The sequence below is a fragment of the Mesoplodon densirostris genome, chromosome X, assembly GCF_025265405.1.
Source record: "Mesoplodon densirostris isolate mMesDen1 chromosome X, mMesDen1 primary haplotype, whole genome shotgun sequence".
NCBI lineage: Eukaryota > Metazoa > Chordata > Mammalia > Artiodactyla > Ziphiidae > Mesoplodon > Mesoplodon densirostris.
The window spans coordinates 81,704,703-81,724,659 of record NC_082681.1 but is presented as its reverse complement, the minus strand read 5'-3'; the positions used below and the strand labels follow the sequence as shown (position 1 = coordinate 81,724,659).

General features: G+C 37.1%; 1 protein-coding gene across 4 annotated transcripts in view; it reads right to left on the bottom strand.

The window, feature by feature from the left end:
- OPHN1 (oligophrenin 1) overlaps positions 1-19,957 on the bottom strand; it is a 646,402-nt gene that overhangs the window by 275,460 nt on the left and 350,985 nt on the right. For all 4 annotated transcript variants that reach the window (XM_060086644.1, XM_060086647.1, XM_060086645.1 and 1 more), the window contains 4 exons: positions 14,419-14,529; positions 11,510-11,614; positions 9,560-9,689; positions 6,955-7,058 (listed from right to left, as the gene is read on the bottom strand). In XM_060086644.1, the coding sequence (XP_059942627.1) occupies positions 6,955-7,058; positions 9,560-9,689; positions 11,510-11,614; positions 14,419-14,529 (450 nt within the window). The remainder of the gene's footprint in view (positions 1-6,954; positions 7,059-9,559; positions 9,690-11,509; positions 11,615-14,418; positions 14,530-19,957) is intronic.

Sequence of the window (19,957 nt, the reverse complement as noted above, 5' to 3'; positions counted from 1 at the left end):
CTAGCAATGGCATTTTTCACGGAACTAGAACAAGTAATTCTAATATCTGTATGTAAACGCATAAACCCTGAGCAGACAAAACAATCTTGAGAAGGATGAACACAGCTGAAGTTAACATGCTCCCTGATTTCAAACTATACTACAAAGATACAGTAATCAAAACATTGTTCTGGCACAAAAACAGACACATAAATCAATGCCACAGAACAGAGAGACCAATAATGAACCCACACTTATGTAGTCCATTAATCTATGACAAAGGATGCAAGAATATACAATGGGGAAAAGATAGTCTCTTCAATAAATGATGCTGGGAAACTAGACAGCTACATGCAAAATAATCAAATTGGACTACTTTCTCACATCATATACAAAAATAAACTCAAAATTAATTAAAGACTTAAGTGTAGGATTTGAAAGCGTAAATCTCCTAGAAGAAAACAGGCAGTTCTCTCTGTGACATCAGGCTTAGCAATATTTTATTGGATCTGTCTTCTCAGACAAGGGCAACAACAGCAAAAATAAACAAATGGGACTCCCTCAACCTAAAAAGCTTTTGCACAGCAAAGGAAACTATAAACAAAATGAAAAGGCCACCTACTGAATAGGAGACAATATTTGTAAATGATATATCTGATAAAGGGTTAATATCCAAAATATACAGAGAACTCATAAAACTCAAAATTTAAAAAAAAGAACAATTTAAAGAATAGACAGGGGGCCTGAATTTTTTGAAAGTAGACAAACAAATGGCCAACAGGAACATTAAAAGATGCTTAACATCACTAATCATTGGGGAAATACAAATCAAAACCACAATGAGATGTCACCTCACATCTGACTGAATGGCTATCATCAAAAAGACCACAAATAAAAAATATTGGTGAGGGTGTAGAGGAAAGGAAACCCTAGTACACTCTTGGTGGGAATGTGAACTGGTGCAGCGACTGTGGGAAACAGTATGGAGATACCTCAAAAATGTAAACATAGAGCTTCCATATGATCCAGCAATTCCACTCCTGGGTATTTGTCAGAAGAAAACAAACACACTAATTAGAAAAGATATATGCACCCCTATGCTCCGCATTACTTACAGTAGCCAAGATATGGAAGAAATCTAAGTGCACATCAGTAGATAAATGGATTAAAAAACATGTGATATATAAAAACCCTGGAATATTACCCAGCCATACAAGGGAATGAAATCTTGCCATTTGTGTCAACATGGATGGACATCGAGAGTATTATGCTAAGTGAAACAAGTCAGACAAAGACAAATACCATATAATTTCCATATATGTTAAACCTAAAAAACAAAACAAATGAACCAACATAATGAAACAGAAATAGAGTCATAGGTACAGAGAACAAACAGGTGGTTGTCAGAGGGGAAGTGGGGGGAGGGATGTGAAAAATAAGTGAGAAAGATTAAGAGGTATAAATTTCCAGTTACAAAATAAATGAATCACAGGTATGAAATGTACACTGTGGAGAATATAATCAATAATTATGTACTATCTTTATATGGTGACAGATCATAACTAGACTTATCATGGTGATCCTTTTATAATACATAGAAATCCTGAATCACTATGTTGTTCATCAGGAACTAACATAGTGTTACAGGTCAATTATACTTGAAAAACAAACAAATAAACAAGGTAACTCATAGAAAACAGAGATCGGATTTGTGCTTACCAGAGGTGGAAGCTGGGGGAATAGGGAATTGGACAAAGGCATCTAAAGGTACTAATTTCCCATTATAAGATAAATAAATACTAGGGATGTTATGTATAACATGATTAATATAAGTAACACTTCTGTATGTTATATATGAAAATTGTTAAGAGAGTAAATCCTAAGAGTACTCATCACAAGAAAAAAAAATTTATTTAATTTTGTACCTGTATAAGACAATGGGTGTTCACTAAAATTATTGTGATAATACTTTCATATTGTATGTAAGTCAGATCATTATGCTGTACACCTTAAATTTATACAGTACTTTATGTCAGTTATATCTCAGTATAACTGGATGGGAAAAATCTTTGATATGAAGAATGAATGAATGAATAAGTAAATGAATAAATAGGAAAAACTACTTATTGTGATTTAAAATGTAGCTCTCTTGCCTCTTACAATTACCTGAATGGGAAGGGATGAGAATCTTATAAAATAGTATTTGGGATTGTGCTCTGTAAAGTAAGCAGTACAACCCAAATGGAAGTTGATAGGCTGAACTACTAGTGTACACTGGTAAGTACCACAGTCAGAAAGAGAGCTGATTCTTCCAACTCCAAATTGGGCTAATGATACTTCACAGTGCTGCTGAGAAAGTAAATGAGGTACATGGCAGCAAATGTCTAGCTCAGAGCCTGGTGCACAGCAAACATTGAATAAATAGTGGCTTTTATGGTGTTATCATTATTATAGTCTCATTTATTTGTATTATTTACCTTTCTAAAACACAAACTAGTAAAAGGAACTGAGAGAAATGATAAGAAGAAACCATTTCCAATTCAGTTTATGGAAATTAAAGTAACTACTTCCACTCTCCTTTGCTGTAAATGGACAACCAAGTTCCTCTTTCCATTCCATAAAGAGTCCCATATTTAAATTACTTAGGCTGACACTTACTGCAGTTTTGCAAGTAGCCACTCAATTAAAAGGGAAGGGGGAAAGAATAACTAAAAGAAGGGCTTGCTCTCATCTGCTAAGAAGCTATGAAAGTGGTATCTGCTGCCTCTGGCCTCAGATTGCAGTAGGACCTGCCTAAGAAAGGAACTTTGAAGTCCAAAATTTGGAAAGTAATGTGTGTAGAAAAAGAAAAGAAAGAGACTACAGGACATTGTTACTTAAAAGCACTTGCCAGTCAGATAAATAAGCTAAGTTCTGACAGAAATGGGACAAATTCTGTGCTACAATTTACTGGAACCACGTTGAAAGGTTCTTTGGCAATTGGCAGACTGGAAACTAAGGAGAGTTTTGGATTCATGGATGAATAACTGACCTGCATAGAAACATGGATGAGATTTAGAGAAGAGCTAACACCCATCCTTTTCAAACTTTTCCAAACAATTTCAGAGGAAGGAATGCTCCCAAACTCATTCCACGAGGCCACCATCACCTTGACACCAAAACCAGGCAAGGATGTCACAAAGAAAGAAAACTACAGGCCAATATCACTGATGAACATAGATGCAAAAATCCTCAACAAAATACTAGCAAACAGAATCCAACAGCACATTAAAAGGATCATACACCATGATCAAGTGGGGTTTATTCCAGGAATGCAAGGATTCTTCAATATACGCAAATCAATCAATCTGATAGACCATATTAACAAGTTGAAGGAGAAAAACGATATGATCATCTCAATAGATGCAGAGAAAGCTTTCGACAAAATTCAACACCAATTTATGATAAAAACCCTGCAGAAAATAGGCATAGAGGGAACTTTCCTCAACATAATAAAGGCCATATACGACAAACCCACAGCCAACATTGTCCTCAATGGTGAAAAACTGAAACCATTTCCACTAAGATCAGGAACAAGACAAGGCTGCCCACTCTCACCACTCTTGTTCAACCTAGTTTTGGAAGTTTTAGCCACAGCAATCAGAGAAGAAAAGGAAATAAAAGGAATCCAAATTGGAAAAGAAGAAGTAAAGCTGTCACTGTTTGCAGATGACATGATACTATACATAGAGAATCCTAAAGATGCTACCAGAAAACTACTAGAGCTAATCAATGAATTTGGTAAAGTAGCAGGATATAAAATTAATGCACAGAAATCTCTGGTATTCCTGTACACTAATGATGAAAAATCTGAAAATGAAATCAAGAAAACACTCCCTTTTACCATTGCAACAAAAAGAATAAAATATCTAGGAATAAACCTACCTAAGGAGACAAAAGACCTGTATGCAGAAAATTATAAGACACTGATGAAAGAAATTCAAGATGATACAAATAGATGGAGAGATATACCATGCTCCTGGATTTGAAGAATCAGTATTGTGAAAATGACTCTACTACCCAAAGCAATCTACAGATTCAATGCAATCCCTATCAAACTACCACTGGCATTTTTCACAGAACTAGAACCAAAAATTTCAAAATTTGTTTGGAGAAACAAAAGACCCCGAATAGCCAAAGCACTCTTGAGAACGAAAAACGGAGCTGGAGGAATCAGGCTCCCTGACTTCAGACTATACTACAAAGCTACAGTAATCAAGACAGTGTGGTACTGGCACAAAAACAGAAAGGTAGATCAATGGAACAGGATAGAAAGCCCAGAGATAAACCCACGCACATATGGTCAACTTATCTTTGATAAAGGAGGCAGGAATGTACAGTGGAGAAAGGACAACCTCTTCAATAAGTGGTGCTGGGAAAACTGGACAGGGACATGTAAACGTATGAGATTAGATCATTCCCTAACACCATACACAAAAATAAGATCAAAATGGATTAAAGACCTCAATGTAAAGCCAGAAACTATCAAACTCTTAGAGGAAAACATATGCAGAACACTCTATGACATAAATCACAGGAAGATCCTTTTGGACCCACCTCCTAGAAAAATGGAAATAAAACCAAAGATAAACAAATGGGACCTAATGAAACTTCAAAGCTTTTGCACAGCAAAGGAAACCATAAACAAGACCAAAAGACAACCCTCAGAATGGGAGAAAATATTTGCAAATGAAGCAACTGACAAAGGATTAATCTCCAAAATTTATAAGCAGCTCATGCAGCTCAATAGCAAAAAAACAAACAACCCAATCCAAAAATGGGCAGAAGACTTAAGTAGGCATTTCTCCAAAGAAGATATACAGACTGCCAACAAACACATGAAAGAATGCTCAACATCATTAATCATTAGAGAAATGCAAATCAAAACTACAATGCGATATCATCTCACACCAGTCAGAATGGCCATCATCAAGAAATCTAGAAACAATAAATGCTGGAGAGGGTGTGGAGAAAAGGGAACACTCTTGCACTGCTGGTGGGAATGTGAATTGGTACAGCCACTATGGAGAACAGTATGGAGGTTCCTTAAAAAACTAAAAATAGAACTACCATATGACCCAGCAACCCCACTACTAGGCATATACCCTGAGAAAACCATAATTCAAAAAGAGACATATACCAAAATGTTCATTGCAGCTCTATTCACAATAGCCCGGAGATGGAAACAACCTAAGTGTCCATCACCAGATGAATGGATAAAGAAGATGTGGCACATATATACAATGGAATATTACTCAGCCATAAAAAGAAACGAAACTGAGCTATTTGTAATGAGGTGGATAGACCTAGAGTCTGTCATACAGAGTGAAGTAAGTCAGAAAGAGAAAGACAAATACCGTATGCTAACACATATATATGGAATTAAAAAAAAATGTCATGAAGAACCTAGGGCTAAAACGGGAATAAAGACACAGACCTACTTGAGAATGGACTTGAGGATATGGGGAGGGGGAAGGGTAAGCTGTGACAAAACAAAAGAGAGGCATGGACATATATACACTACCAAACGTAAGGTAGATAGATAGCGGGAAGCAGCCGCAGAGCACAGGGAGATCAGCTCGGTGCTTTGTGACCGCCTGGAGGGGTGGGATGGGGAGGGTGGGAGGGAGGGAGATGCATGAGGGAAGGGATGTGGGAACAGATGTATATGTATGACTGATTCACTTTGTTATAAAGCAGAAACTAATAAAAAATTAAAAATTAAAAAAAAAAAAAAGAAACACGGATGAGGGTTGTGGAGACCCAATTTGGTATGCTCTGTTAGAGGTGCATCCCATGTCTAATCCACATTCAAAGCAGATTGGCAAAACTTGTGGTTAATGACAAAAAAGAAAAGCAGTTTTTCAACAGTCTGCCACCAAATCTCAATCATCACTAATTTCCTATGAACAAGCCACATAAGAGAGATCTTCCATGGAGAGCACCAGCAATGGAGAAAAAAATGGCCCCCAAAGTCTCCAAATATCTGCCTATCGAAATTGGGTCTTCATGCACCACAACTTTCAATGCTAACAAGTAAACCTTTTTTTTTCACTTTATAAACAATTTTTAAATAAGGAAAATCCTTCAAAATTATGCCCTAAGACCCTGTCTGAGAAACAGTTAAAGGGACACACTGAACTACTTTTAGAATATGAATAGTCAGTCTATCAGCTTTTATCTTAAGAAACCTTCAGGTGTGTGAGTGTGTGTGTATGTGTGTGTGTGTGTGTGTGTGTGCCTGTGTTCCCAAAGCCCCTACCAAGATAGACAAAACTGAGATAACAGAATATTTTTTTTAGCTGGGTGGTCATACATAAAAAATAATATATAATGTATAACATAATATAACATATATATATAAGATCAGGTTCCTCCAGGTAAGTGAACTATCTTCTCAGTGTGTTAAACTCATCTTGCAATTTTGGGGAGTAGGGGAAAGTTTGGAGGGCAGAAGAAGAGGCATTAACTGCTTAAAGATATTTGAGCATTACATACAGTGTGGGGTATAGATTATTCCAACTTTAGGCAACAGAATACTCCTTTAAAAAAGGAATTTTGGAAAATGTTTTGTATTTTAAACTCTTAACTATTTAAAGGAATCCTATAGCAGAGCCTTCTTAAAAGCAAGTAATACTCTCCTCCAATTTATCCATAGTTTTTGCAAATTTTCCTTGTACAATGTGATAGACTCTTGTAATAATGATCTAAAAGAGTACAGGCACTTTCAGAAGGCCTGGAATCATTAACAGAGATATTTCACTCAACTGAGTAGTATCTGGCCCAATGCAAACTTAGGCCACGGAGAACATATGAAGTCATGGCTTCACACGACAGTGGTGGACTTGATTCTTTGACACGAAGTCAACATATACTCTTTTCTGAGATGCAGTCACAGATGAATTTCAAAAAAATGTGGCCCATAAAAGAACTGACCTGCTGCTTAGCACCTGGCTTCTGCTCCATAGGTGTCATGGTGAGCGTTTTGGTCTCTTTCTCATATTGGCAGTAGTATTTCACCCAGGATATTCCCAAAGCCCCTACAAAGATAGGCAACAGTGAGCTGATAGAATAAGTATTTTGGCTGCATGGTCAGTCCACCCCTAAGACAGAAGCTGTGTACAGATTATTCTTCATGGTCTTGATCCAGATCTAGTGCTACTTTTCCCCTGAGCTCCAGTCCTGCAGTAGCACCTGCCCACTACACAGATGGATAACCTAATCATCATCAACTGCTTTCCATATCTGCTCTGGCTGGCTCCAAAGCACTCTCCTTGCCAGGTTCCCTGTGAATGCTCCCATTATATATCCTATTGTATGATCTGGAGACATCTGTAATCTTCTGCTCCTCCTTCCCTGTAACCTGCCTTTCTATCCCCTACATGTCTCTCCTTTCACCCCTTTCAAAACTGAATTCATTCAGGACCCTATTTCTGACTTTTTAAAAATTGTTTTATGAGCTATTTCAAACAAAACAAAAATTCCCTATTTCTCCAATTAATTCTTTCAGTGACCTTCTCTTTGGTTTCCCCCATCTGTGATCACTCCTTTCTAGCCCATTCTCTACTCTTTTGCTAGATAAATAGTTTTTTTAAATTATAGGTTTATTTATATCATTCTTTTTATTATAAACCACCCATGGCTTTCCCATTCTCTCCAAACTCTTTAGGTTGGCTCACAAAGCCTTTTATAATGTGATTGTATTTACCTTTCCAACTTTGTCTTTTGCCACCCTCACATGTATGCTCTGGTCTCATGGAATTATATTCAGTTACCAAAAAAATAGGTTGTAATATAATATATAGACCAAGTTCAAGACATATTTAAGAGTGAATAGGGCACTATCACTAATTATATCAGGACAACAAGAATAATCCAGGACTGTTCTTGGAAAACCAAGATCCTACAAACAAACTATAACCTCACACACCTCTGTGCCTTTATTCATGCAGTAGTATACACTTGGAATTTTCTTTGCCATTTTCTTTACCTGTCAAACTCCCAGTCATAATTCAAGTTTCAGTTCATATATCACTTCCTCAGTGAAGCCCTTAGATATATGCCCCAAATGCAGTGCTCAACACATTTCATTATAGTTCTTGATATACTTGTGTCTTAATCAGACTGTGAACTTCTTGAGGGCAAAAAACAAGTTTGATCTATTTTTTGCACCCCCAATGCATTGCATATTGTCTGGCAAAAAGGATTCTTAGTAAGCGTACATTCAACTGAGTAGGCATGTCATATCCATTTAACAAATCAGAAAATTGGGGCAGAGAAGGATCACAGAGTTAGTTGATATTAGAGCCAAGATTACATACTCATTACTCTGTGCCTCTCTTATAATATAGCAGTGGTTCTCAAGTAGGGGCAATTTTGCCTCCCAGGGGACATTGGGCAGAGACATTTTAGGTTATCACACCTGGGAAGTGCTATTAGAATAAAGTGGGGAGAGGCTATAGATGCTTCTAAACACCTTATAATGCATAGGATAACTGCTAAAAACAAAGAATTAGCCAGCCTGAAATGTCAATACCACTGAGACTGAGAGATCCTGCAATGGAGAGTTGAAGAGATGAACCTGACAAATAGAAGAACACATCTTTGAAAACCATCAAAGTGAGTTGCTCTAAGGGATGAAAAGCATGAAAATATGACTGCTGAAATACCATGTTTTGTGGATTTCAGTGGGTTTTGCCACTGGTAACCTCTGGGTAGTCTCATTTGCCTACTCACCATGTAGAATAATTCTGGTCAGGGAATGAAATCACAGGCTTTGGGGACATTGGGTCATAGTTCAAAAGGAAAATCAAATAACACATACAGGTTTACATAATGTTATTTAGGAGGTAGAAAAGCTTGAACCCTCTGCAATATTCAGTGACCAGATGAGTTAACCCATTTTCCTTGGTTAGCAATGAACAACTGTGTTGCTCACTGAAATCGCAATGGTTGTGTAGTGCTTTAAGGGCAAGTTTATGATCCTAAGGCAGTGGAAGGTATAGGGTATAGCTCTAGGAGCATAGGTTTTGGCATTTCACAAACCTGATTTTACACTTAGCCCTGCTACATGATAGTTGGGTGACTTTCAACTAGTGATCTCTCTAAGCCTCAGTGGCTTCATGTGTAAAATGGGTATGATAAGGTGGCTTCAAAGATTACATGAGGTAGTATATTTAAAGCACTTAACACCATGCCTGGAACATAGTAGGTATAATAATTATTATTTTATGTCTCCTTTCTCCTACCTCCCTTTTAGCCCCAAAGAGTCATTGAAAGGATTAAGCAATTAACAATCCCCATTTTGAATCTCAGAGAAAACCTTAGGTCTTATCAACCCACAGCCTTTGTAAGACAAATCCTTAACCTCCTCCTCCAATTTCTCCCTCCTTTTTATTTTCTCTACTCCCACACTACTCTCCAAATAGGTATAGCTGGCAGGGGTCTATGAACTATATGGGTGCCTGGAGTTTGGAGAAGCCAAGTGGCAGCTGGTGTCAGCCTACTGAAACCCAGTAGCTATCCCTGTATTCCCACACACATTTCTCTTGTGTATAGAGATAGCCTTCGATGGTTGGCTGTCCTGGAAGTTTGCATGTCTGTGGAGCTTCTTTCATCCTTTTCTTAAGTTCTTCCATCTCTTCTCGGGTACTGGAGAAATGATTTCTTGTCTGTCAAGACATTATCATCATAATCATTATCATCATCACCATCATCATGAATAAGCATTCACTGGTCAGAGACCCAGTGCAGAGTTTTCTTGGCTTTCACCATGTGCTACAACATAGCAAAAAAAAAAAAAAGTTGAATGGCATAGTAATTAGAAAACAGTTTAGTGGAGTTTAACAGTACTAAAGTCTAATAGGGAGAGGGAAACATAAATACCAATGTACCCATAAAAACACATCTGGGAGACATTTTCTAATGGAAATGACAAAAGCCTCCAATAAATAAAGGCTCTAAGAATTCTGAACATCAGACTGACCCCTACCTTAAAAAAAGGGAGGCTATAAAGAAGGTTCCCAAAGATAATATTATCACGGCAACTTCTACATTCTGCCTCAAGTAAAGCTACTGCCTACTTGACTCTGAATCAAATCCAGGCCATTAGAATAAAGGATATGACAGGGTGCTCTCTTTGAACATAGGTTAACAGAAAACCTATGTTTTCATGCCCATGAATAGCAAAAGCTAATGTTAAGAAGTAATATATTTAAAAGTACACAACTAAATATTCCTGGTTATAGGAATATTTTTATATCAGCAGAAGAGAGGGGCTCTCACATTCTGGTGAAAGACAGTACCCAGAAAGAAAAACAACAATAAAAACAATACCTGTAAATCAGGATTCTCCTAAACAACCAAGTAAAGTTTATTTCCACTGCAATTTACCAACTGTTTTCATCTAAAAATACAACTGTAAATTTTATGCAAGGTAAAGTCACTACCTCAGTGATGCCTTCATTTACTGTACCAGACAGTCAATTATTCCACTCTCTGTGCTTCTTTAACTTTTTTGGTCTTAATTGTATTTTAGCACTTTTCATAAGTAATCATGATATATCTCTGTTTATATCTCTCGGCTCCAAGAGACTATATACTTCTTGAAGGCAAAAACTAACATGCCACATTATGGTATGTCCAGTGCATTTTACAATGCCTGGCACAGAGTGTATGTTCATTATATACCTAAGTATTTGTTAAATATGGGTAAAATAAGTAAATGAAAAAAATAATACATGTGACAAGGAAGGGAAGGGTGTGCCTTTGCCCATCTATAAGAAACAGCATGGGATGGGCTTCCCTGGTGGCCCAGTGGTTGAGAGTCTGCCTGCAGATGCAGGGGACACGGGCTCATGCCCCGGACTGGGAAGATCCCACGTGCCATGGAGCAGCTAGGCCCGTGAGCCATGGCCACTGAGCCTGCGCGTCCGGAGCCTGTGCTCCGCAACAGGAGAGGCCACAACAGTGAGACACCCGCATACTGCAAAAAAAAAAAAAAAAAACAGCATGGGAAAGAATGTGGAGACAACCTTTAAAAATAATTTATTCAACTCTAGAAATGTAATGAGAAAAGTAGTGAGAAAAGGAAAAGAGGGGAAAATGGGCATTTGTGGTAATAAAACCTACAAAGAGAGTGTCCTGACTAACTAGCAGGGAAGTAGCATAAGATCTGTGCTTAAAAAAGCCCATAGGTGGGTTCTGATCTGGGAGAGATATAGCAAACTAGCAACATTTAATAAATATTGGATAGATAGACACGTCAGTGGGTAGAAGGGTGGGTCTGAACAACAGTCAGCCTCAAACACATGGAAGAGCTGAAACTGGAAGAGTAAGAACAATCTAGTACACTAAAACATTTGTGATCCATACCAGTCTGTGCTGACAAATTATCTGGGATGTAATAACCTAGAACTCCAAGGTCAAGATATTGGAGCTGAAATCCAATTGGAATGTAGAGACAGGTGAAGAAATCCACATGTACACTCACATTCTGTAAACTGAGCTGGAGTTGCTGTTTATATGGGAGGAAATCCTGTGTGAGCTCCACGGTCAAGCTGTTGGAAATGAAGAGGCTATGAAGAAAGGCCAAGACCTAGGGAAAATGTATAAAAATAACTTTATCACCAGCACCTTCTCATTAATCAAATAAAGGAAATAGATGTACAAAAAGAAACTCCACACAGTGGAGTATAGTGTTAAAAGCAGTAACACAAACACAAACAGGTCTACACATAGCTATTATTTTATTAGGTTAAACATTAACACTGGACTCAGATCTACAAAATAAGAACTATTACCAAATTTATTCATCAATACCCTTTTCAGATAGCATATAAAACCGTTCATAATGTGGACAGTATGGACATAATGTGGGAATAGACTGTGTCTTTATATCCTCAGGAATGGCACAGAATAGGTACTCAATATATTAAAATGGCTAAATGACCATAATGAAGACTGTCATAATGCTAAAACATCCACGGATCTTTTTTTTTTGAAAACGAATTTTCAAGTTAGAAATGTTTCAGGGAGGAGTTGGGACATTGCAGAAGAAGACGTAGAAATGATCAATAAAATATATTTTTAATGTTTAAAATGTTCAACCCCAATAAAAATCAAATATACACAAATAAAAACAAAAGAAAATACAATTTTCATCTATCAAATACAAACATTTTAAAAGCAATGCTCAGGGCTTCCCTGGTGGCACAGTGGTTGAGAGTCCGCCTGCCGATGCAGGGGACATGGGTTCATGCCCCGGTCCGGGAAGATCCCACATGCTGCAGAGCGGCTGGGCCCGTGAGCCACGGCCACTGAGACTGCGCATCCGGAGCCTGTGCTCCACAACGGGAGAGGCCACAATAGTGAGAGGCCGGCATACCACAAAAAGAAAAAGAAAAAAAAAAGCAATGCTCAATGCTGGCAATAGTAAAGTGTAATAGGAAGTAGTAAAAACTGTTCTGTTCTTTTTAGAAAGTAAACAGGTGAGTAAATATAAATATGCACACACATATATACATACAAACACATAAATATGTGTGTATATATGTACATAAACACAAACTATATATATGTACATATACATAAACATATAAAAACTATGTACACACGTATGTACTATACACGTGTGTATGTATATATACATATAGTTATATATATGTACATATATATGTACACATATATACAAATGCATATGAGTGTGGGTACCACACACACAGTTATATAGACATTCTTCCTGTTTCTCTCCAAGGTTTCACATCTCAGGAAATGACACTACCACCCACTCAGTCAATCAAGCCAGAAAGTAAATAATTCTGATTTCTTTCACTCACATCTCAAACTAATCAATCAGTAATTCCTGTCAGTTTTGCTTCTAAAATATATGTCTAATCCAATCATTGTTTTCTGTTTCTACTACCACCACCCGAACCCAAAGCAACATTTTTTGCTTTCCTAGACCACTGCAGTAGCCTCCACAACAAAATCAGCATGTCATATCCTATTTAATACCCGTCAGTGATTTTTCTACTATATTTAGAATAAAATCTAACCCCTTCACCATGCTTACAGATCGTATGCCTTCCTGTCAGATATTGTTTCCTGCCACTCTCCTTTTTCTCTCACCAGTATCTAAAGGCACTACTTTTTCATTCCTTGAGCACATCATTCTTTTCTAACTTAAGGACTGTGCACATGTGTTTTTCTGTGCCTGGAATGTTCTTTCCCCATTATTCACATTGCCTTATCTTCTCTTTCTTTAGATCTCATCTTAAATGACACTTTCAGAGGTGCCTCTTGACCACTTGATCTAAAGTAGCTGTCTGTTCTTGTTCTTTGGTTTAGTCCTTATCACAACTTATAGTTATTTTATTTATGTGTATCCTTCTTTCCCTTCTGTCTACCCCATGATAGTATAGTCTTCATAAAGACAGAAACTGAGTCTGTCTTTTTCACTGTAGGATACCCAGTGTTTAGCACTGTGCCTGGCACATAACAGAAGCTCAATAAATGCTTATTGGATAAATTAATAAATACTTGTTTGCACATATACATATGCAGATATATACAACTGTGAGCACAGATACACATGTACATAGATATATACATGTTCATGTGCAATATGTGTACACACACATGCACATGTGTACACACATCTACAAGTACACATGCACAATAGATAAAGAAAGGAATATAACAGATACACAGGGAATTTAGGAGGAAAAATGCCACAATATTAACAGTGATCATCTCTGTATGGGAGATTTGTTGTATTTGTTTTGTTCTACATATAAGTTTTTATAGCTTTTCTGAAATTGTTTTTTACATTGTTTTCTACATTATTTTATAATAAAAAAGAAAGTTGTTAAAATTCAACACAGTTGTCAAACCACAGTCCGTCATCTTTTATAATAAATTAAGGCTATTTAATTAGAAAATTTTTCAAAAGATGGAAGTAAAAATAGTAGAATGGGAAGTCACTGAATACAAGGAACATGAGTTCCTAGAACAGTGTCTGGGATATGATGAGTACATTCAGAAACCTTATGAAAGTATGAAAGGAAGGAAGGGAGGAGAACAAGGTAAAATGAAAGGTGACAGAGAAATCAAGGAATGGAAGGAAGGAAAGGAGGAAAAGAAAGATTAAGAAAAAATCATAGGTATAGAGAGAAATGGGGGAGATAGGAGTGTGGGGGAGGGAAAGGAAGAGTGAGAGAGAGAATATTAGTGAGAGAGCAAGGATAACATAAGCCAGTGTGTCTACTTCTTTGACATTCATTACTAAGCACTGACTATCCTTCATATTCTTGGAGACTCCAACTTTATAATCAAAGTTCTCCACATTTACCTGAGATTTGGTAAATATTTTTAGACCATTCATCAACAGATAGAACTTACGGGCTCGACAATATTGAACTTCTTAGACTCCTGAACTTCCTGGATTTGATAAACATAATCAAGGGACGACTCGAAGAAATTGTGTCTCTCCTTGTCCACCTGGAGGTCTGCCTGTAGAAGAAAGGTAACAAACGTCACATAACAGCATAGGCATTCATGCAAGTCAGTGCTTATGGATCCAACAGAATGTTAGGGCTGGAGGAGAATTATGCCACCAAGCAGTGATCTTATCCCTTTATTTTACAGATAGGGAACATAAAGCCAAGATAGAAAAAGTGACTGATGCAAGATTTCCAGTTTCTGGCCTAACAAGTAAGAAGCTTAGAAGTTATTGTGCCCATCCTCATACAAGGAAAAGCTAAGCTGAGAATCAACAACTCTTCTTAGAATCAACAGAGCATTGAAGTCAGAGGAAACATCACTGCCTCAAAAATTGGATAGAGGGCCTCCCTGGTGGCGCAAGTGGTTGAGAGTCCGCCTGCCGATGCAGGGGATACGGGTTCGTGCCCCGGTCTGGGAGGATCCCATATGCCGCGGAGCGGCTGGGCCCGTGAGCCATGGCCGCTGAGCCTGCGCGTCCGGAGCCTGTGCTCCGCAACGGGGGAGGCCACAACAGTGAGAGGCCCGCATACCGCAAAAAAAAAAAAAAAAAAAAAAAAAAATTGGATAGATAGTTGAATATGGAGAATCCAAGCTTGCCAGAGCAGAAGCCCAGAAGCAGAAGCCTGTTGCTGCAACCAGAATCAAACCTTATTTAAGAATATCTCTCTAAAGAAATCCAAAGACAATAGGGAAGACAAAAAACAAGATACCAGAGGAAATTTTGGCCTCTGACAAGAATAGCTATAGCAAACTAAGCACAGACTAAATCCTAGTCAGAGGAGCATAAAACCTCATAATAACGGCCTTTTTACCTCAGTTCCTTTTACCCAGGGCATCATGTTCAGCTTTCAACAAAATATTACAAGGCATGAAAAAAGGCAAAACAAACCAACAAACACAGTCTGAAGAACCAGCATCAGAATCAGACTCAAAGAAGGCAGAGATGGTGGATGGTGAAATCATAGAACCGGGATTACAGCTAAAGGCTGTTATGGAAAAGAGGACAATACACAAGAACAGATGGATAATATAAGCAGACATGAAAATTTAAAGCAATAATCAAAGGGAAATGATAGCAATCAAAAACACTAGCAGAAATAAAGAATGCCTTTAATGGGCTCACCAACAGACTGGGCAAGGCTAAGGAAAGAATCAGTGAACTGAATATATGCCAATAGAAATTTGAAAAACTGAAATGCAGACAAAATGGAATAAAGAAGACAGAGTAGATTATTCAAGAAATGTTGGACAATTATAAAAGGTGTAAGATATGCATACTAGGAATGCCAGAAGGAAATGAAGGAGAGAAACAGAAGAAATATTTAAAGTAATGATGACTGAAAACCTTCTAAAGTTAAACACAGATACAAACAACAGATTGAGGAAGCTCAGAGAATAATAGCAGGGTAAATACCAAAAAAACTACATGCAGTCATGTCATATTGAAAGTGTAGAAAGTAAAAGGCACAGAGTAAATCTTGAAAGAAGAGAAAAAAACACCTTACTCGAAGAGGAGTAAGGATAAGGCTTCTTTTTAAAAAAAAAATGCAAAAAGAGGAGAGTAGAGTAAAATGTTTAAGGGGTTAAAATTTTTAAAAATCACAAACTTAGAATTCTGTATCCAGTGACATTATCCTTCAAAAGTGAAGGAAAATTAAACAATTTCAAAACAAAACCCACAAAAACTGAAGGATTCGGTTTCCAGTAGACTCTGAGTCCAAGAAGTGTTACAGTTCTTAAGAAAGAAGATGATATAGGTCAGAAATGTGTACCAACATAAAGGAGAGCACTAGAGAAGCAATGAATGAAGGTAAAATAAAATCTTATATTTTTCTTATTCTTAACTGATCTTACAAATAAGAGTTTGTCCAAAATAATAATTGCAACAATGTATTTGGTGATTAGAGATTATGAAAAAGTGAAATGAATGACAGCAATATTATCAGGGACTCAAGGGAGAAATTGGAAATACTCTGTTATAAAGTTCCTGTATTACCAATGAAGTAGAATAATGTTATTTGAAAGTAGACTTGGCTTAACTGTAAATGCATATTGAAAACACTAGGATAACCTCAAAGAAAGTTTTTTTTAAAGTATCATTGATATGCTAAGAAAGGACAAAAAATGGAATCATATTACAATTTCCAATTTAAAAAAAGAGAATGCAGAACAAGAATGGAAGACAAAAAAAAGGAACAAAGAACAGAGGCAATGAATAGAAAACAGTAACAAGCATGGTAGACATCTATCCAACTATATCAATAATCACTTTAGGGCTTCCCTGGTGGCGCAGTGGTTGAGAGTCCGCCTGCCGATGCAGGGGATATGGGTTCGTGACCCGGTCCGGGAAGATCCCACATGCCACGGAGTGGCTGGGCCTGTGAGCCATGGCCGCTGAGCCTGCGTGTCTGGAGCCTGTGCTCTGCAATGGGAGAGGCCAGAACAATGAGAGGCCCGTGTACCGCAAAAATAATAATAATAATAATAATAATAATAATCACTTTAAACACACCAATTAAAAGGCTGAGACTGTGAGGGCACATAAAAAATAAGTTAATTATATGTTATGTATAAGACATCACTTTAAATATAAAAGACAAAGATAGATTAAAAGTAAAGTTATGAGGAGACTTGAATCAAGATGGCACAGTAGGAGTATGTTCATCCCACCATAAACACATCAAAAATACATCTATAATTCTCACTGAAAACTAACTGGAGACTAGCATGAAAACTCCTGTACAACTAAGGCTATAAGAAAGACACACACAGAACTTGGTAGATAGGGAAAAGAAGCAATCAGGTCAGGACTCATGCCCCTGGGAGGGGACTCAGAGGAAAAGGGAGATTACACTGGTGGGGATTCTCTTTGGGGAGTGAGTGGTTCAAGCCACATATTGGGCCCCACAGCCCTGGGGCTCAACAAAGGGAAGACGAGCTCCCTTAACTGGTCAGAGGACCAGTGGGACTATCAGAAAGGCTGCAGCAAGCCTGGATTCTGCTCCTGAGGAACACATGAATGCGTGCTTGCTCCTAAAGCAAGGCAGAAAGGGCCGACTGAAACTGTGTGTCTCACTGACTAGTTTCCTGTGACTACCTAGGTGCACACACCAGCCTGAACCAAGAGAAGACTCCAGCATCATTTGCCTCAAGTCACAGCTCCACACTGGACAGAAGCCTGCCACTACCATATGATCCAGCAATTCCATTGCAGGGTATATACCTAACGAAAACAAAAACACTAATTTGAAAAGATAAATCTACTGCAATGTTCATAACAACATTATTTACAACCATCAAGATATGGAAGCAAACTGAGTGTCCATCAACAGAAAAAGAAAGAATAAAGAAGATGTGATACACACACACACACACACACACACACACACACACACAATGGAATATTACTCAGCCATAAAAAAAGAATAAAATTTTGCCATTTGCAACAACATGGATGGACCTAGACAGTTTTATGCTTAGTGAAATAAGTCAGAGAAAGACAAATACTCTATGTTATCACTTATATGTGGAATCTAAAATATAAAATAAACAGATGTATATAACAATACAGAAACAAACTCACTAATATAGAGAACAAACTAGTGGTTACCAGTGGGGAGCAGGAAAGGGGGAGGGGCAATATAGGGGTATGGAATTAAGAGACACAAACTGCTATGTATAAAATAAATAAGCAACAAGTATATACTGTACATCACAGGGAAATATAGCCATTATTTTGTAATGACTTTAAATGGAATAGAACTTTAAAAATTCTGAATCATTATGCTGTACACCAGAAACTAATATAATATTGTAAATCAACCATACTTCAATTAAAAAAATAATTTTAAAAATTTAAACATTTTTCAGAGTAAAGGTATGAAGAAATATCCCATGCCAACAAAAATCAAAAGAAAGCTGTAGTAGCTATATTAATTTCCAAAAAGGAGCCTTCAGAGAATTGAAAGCTATCAGGAAAAAAGAGGGGCATAACATAATAATAAATAGGTCAATTCTGAAAGAATATATATCAACCCTTATTATGTATAACAGAACATCAAAACATGTGAGGCAAAAACTGATAGAACTGCAAGGAGAAATAGATGAGTCTACTATTAAGAGTTGGAGACTTCACCATTCCTTTACCAATAATTGACAGATCCAAGAAGCAGAAAATCTGTACAGGTATACCTCATTTTACTGTGCTTCATTTTACTGTGCTTTGCAAATATTGTGTTTTTTACAAATTGAAGGTTTATGGCAACCCTGCATTGCCTGATGATAGTTAGCAATTTTTAGCAATAAAACATTTTTAAATTAAGGTATGTACATTTGAAAAAATATAATGCTATTGCTCACTCAACAGACTACAAGATAATGTAAAGATAACTTTTACATGCATTGGGAAAACCAAAAAATCATGTGACTCACTATATTGCAATATTCACTTTATTGCAGTGGTCTGTAGCTAAACCCACAATATTTCTGAGGTATGCTTGTGAAGACATAATTGAACTGAACACCCCATCAGCAAGTAGATGTAATCAACATCAATAGAACACTTCATCCAACAACAGCTTATTTTCAAGCTAACCCAAAACAATCACCAAGATCAATCACATTCTGGGACATACATCTAAACAAATTTAAAAGAATAGGAATCATACAAAGTATGCTCTCAGACCACAGTTAAATTACACTGAAATCAAGAACCAGAAATAGATGGAACACACCAAAATACTTGGAGATTAATCAGCACATTTCTAAATGACACATGGGTCAAGGACGAGTCCTTAAGAAAAATTAAAAAGTATTTTCAAATGAAAATGAACATACAATTTAATATTTGTGGGATGCAGTGAAAGCAGCACATAGGAACTGAATCAATAATTAATAGCCTTCCAAAAAACAAAGCACTAGGCCCAGCTGGGTTCACTGGTGAATTCTACCTGACATTTTAAGGAAGAAATGATACTAAATTCTACACTTTCTTTCAGAAAATAGAAGCAGAGAGAATATTTCCTAACTCATTCTCTGAGGCCAACATGACACTGTTATCAAAACCAGACAAAGATATTACAATACAGGAGAAGTACAACTAATCTCTCTCATGAACATCGAGGCAAATATTCTCAACAAAATATTAGCAAATCAAATGCAACAAGGTGTAAAATAATTATAGAGGAGGACCACGTGGGATTTATTCCAGGAATGCAAGGCTGGTTCAACATTCAAAAATCAATTGATGTAATTAATCACACCAAGAGGTTAAAGAAGAAAAATCATATGATCAAAGAGATGTAGAAAAAGCGTCTGACAAAGTCCAACACACATTCATTCATGATAAAAAACTCTCAGAAAACTAGGAATATATGGGAATTTCCTCAACTTGACAAAGAACATCTGCAAAAATCCTGCAGCTAACATCATACCTAAT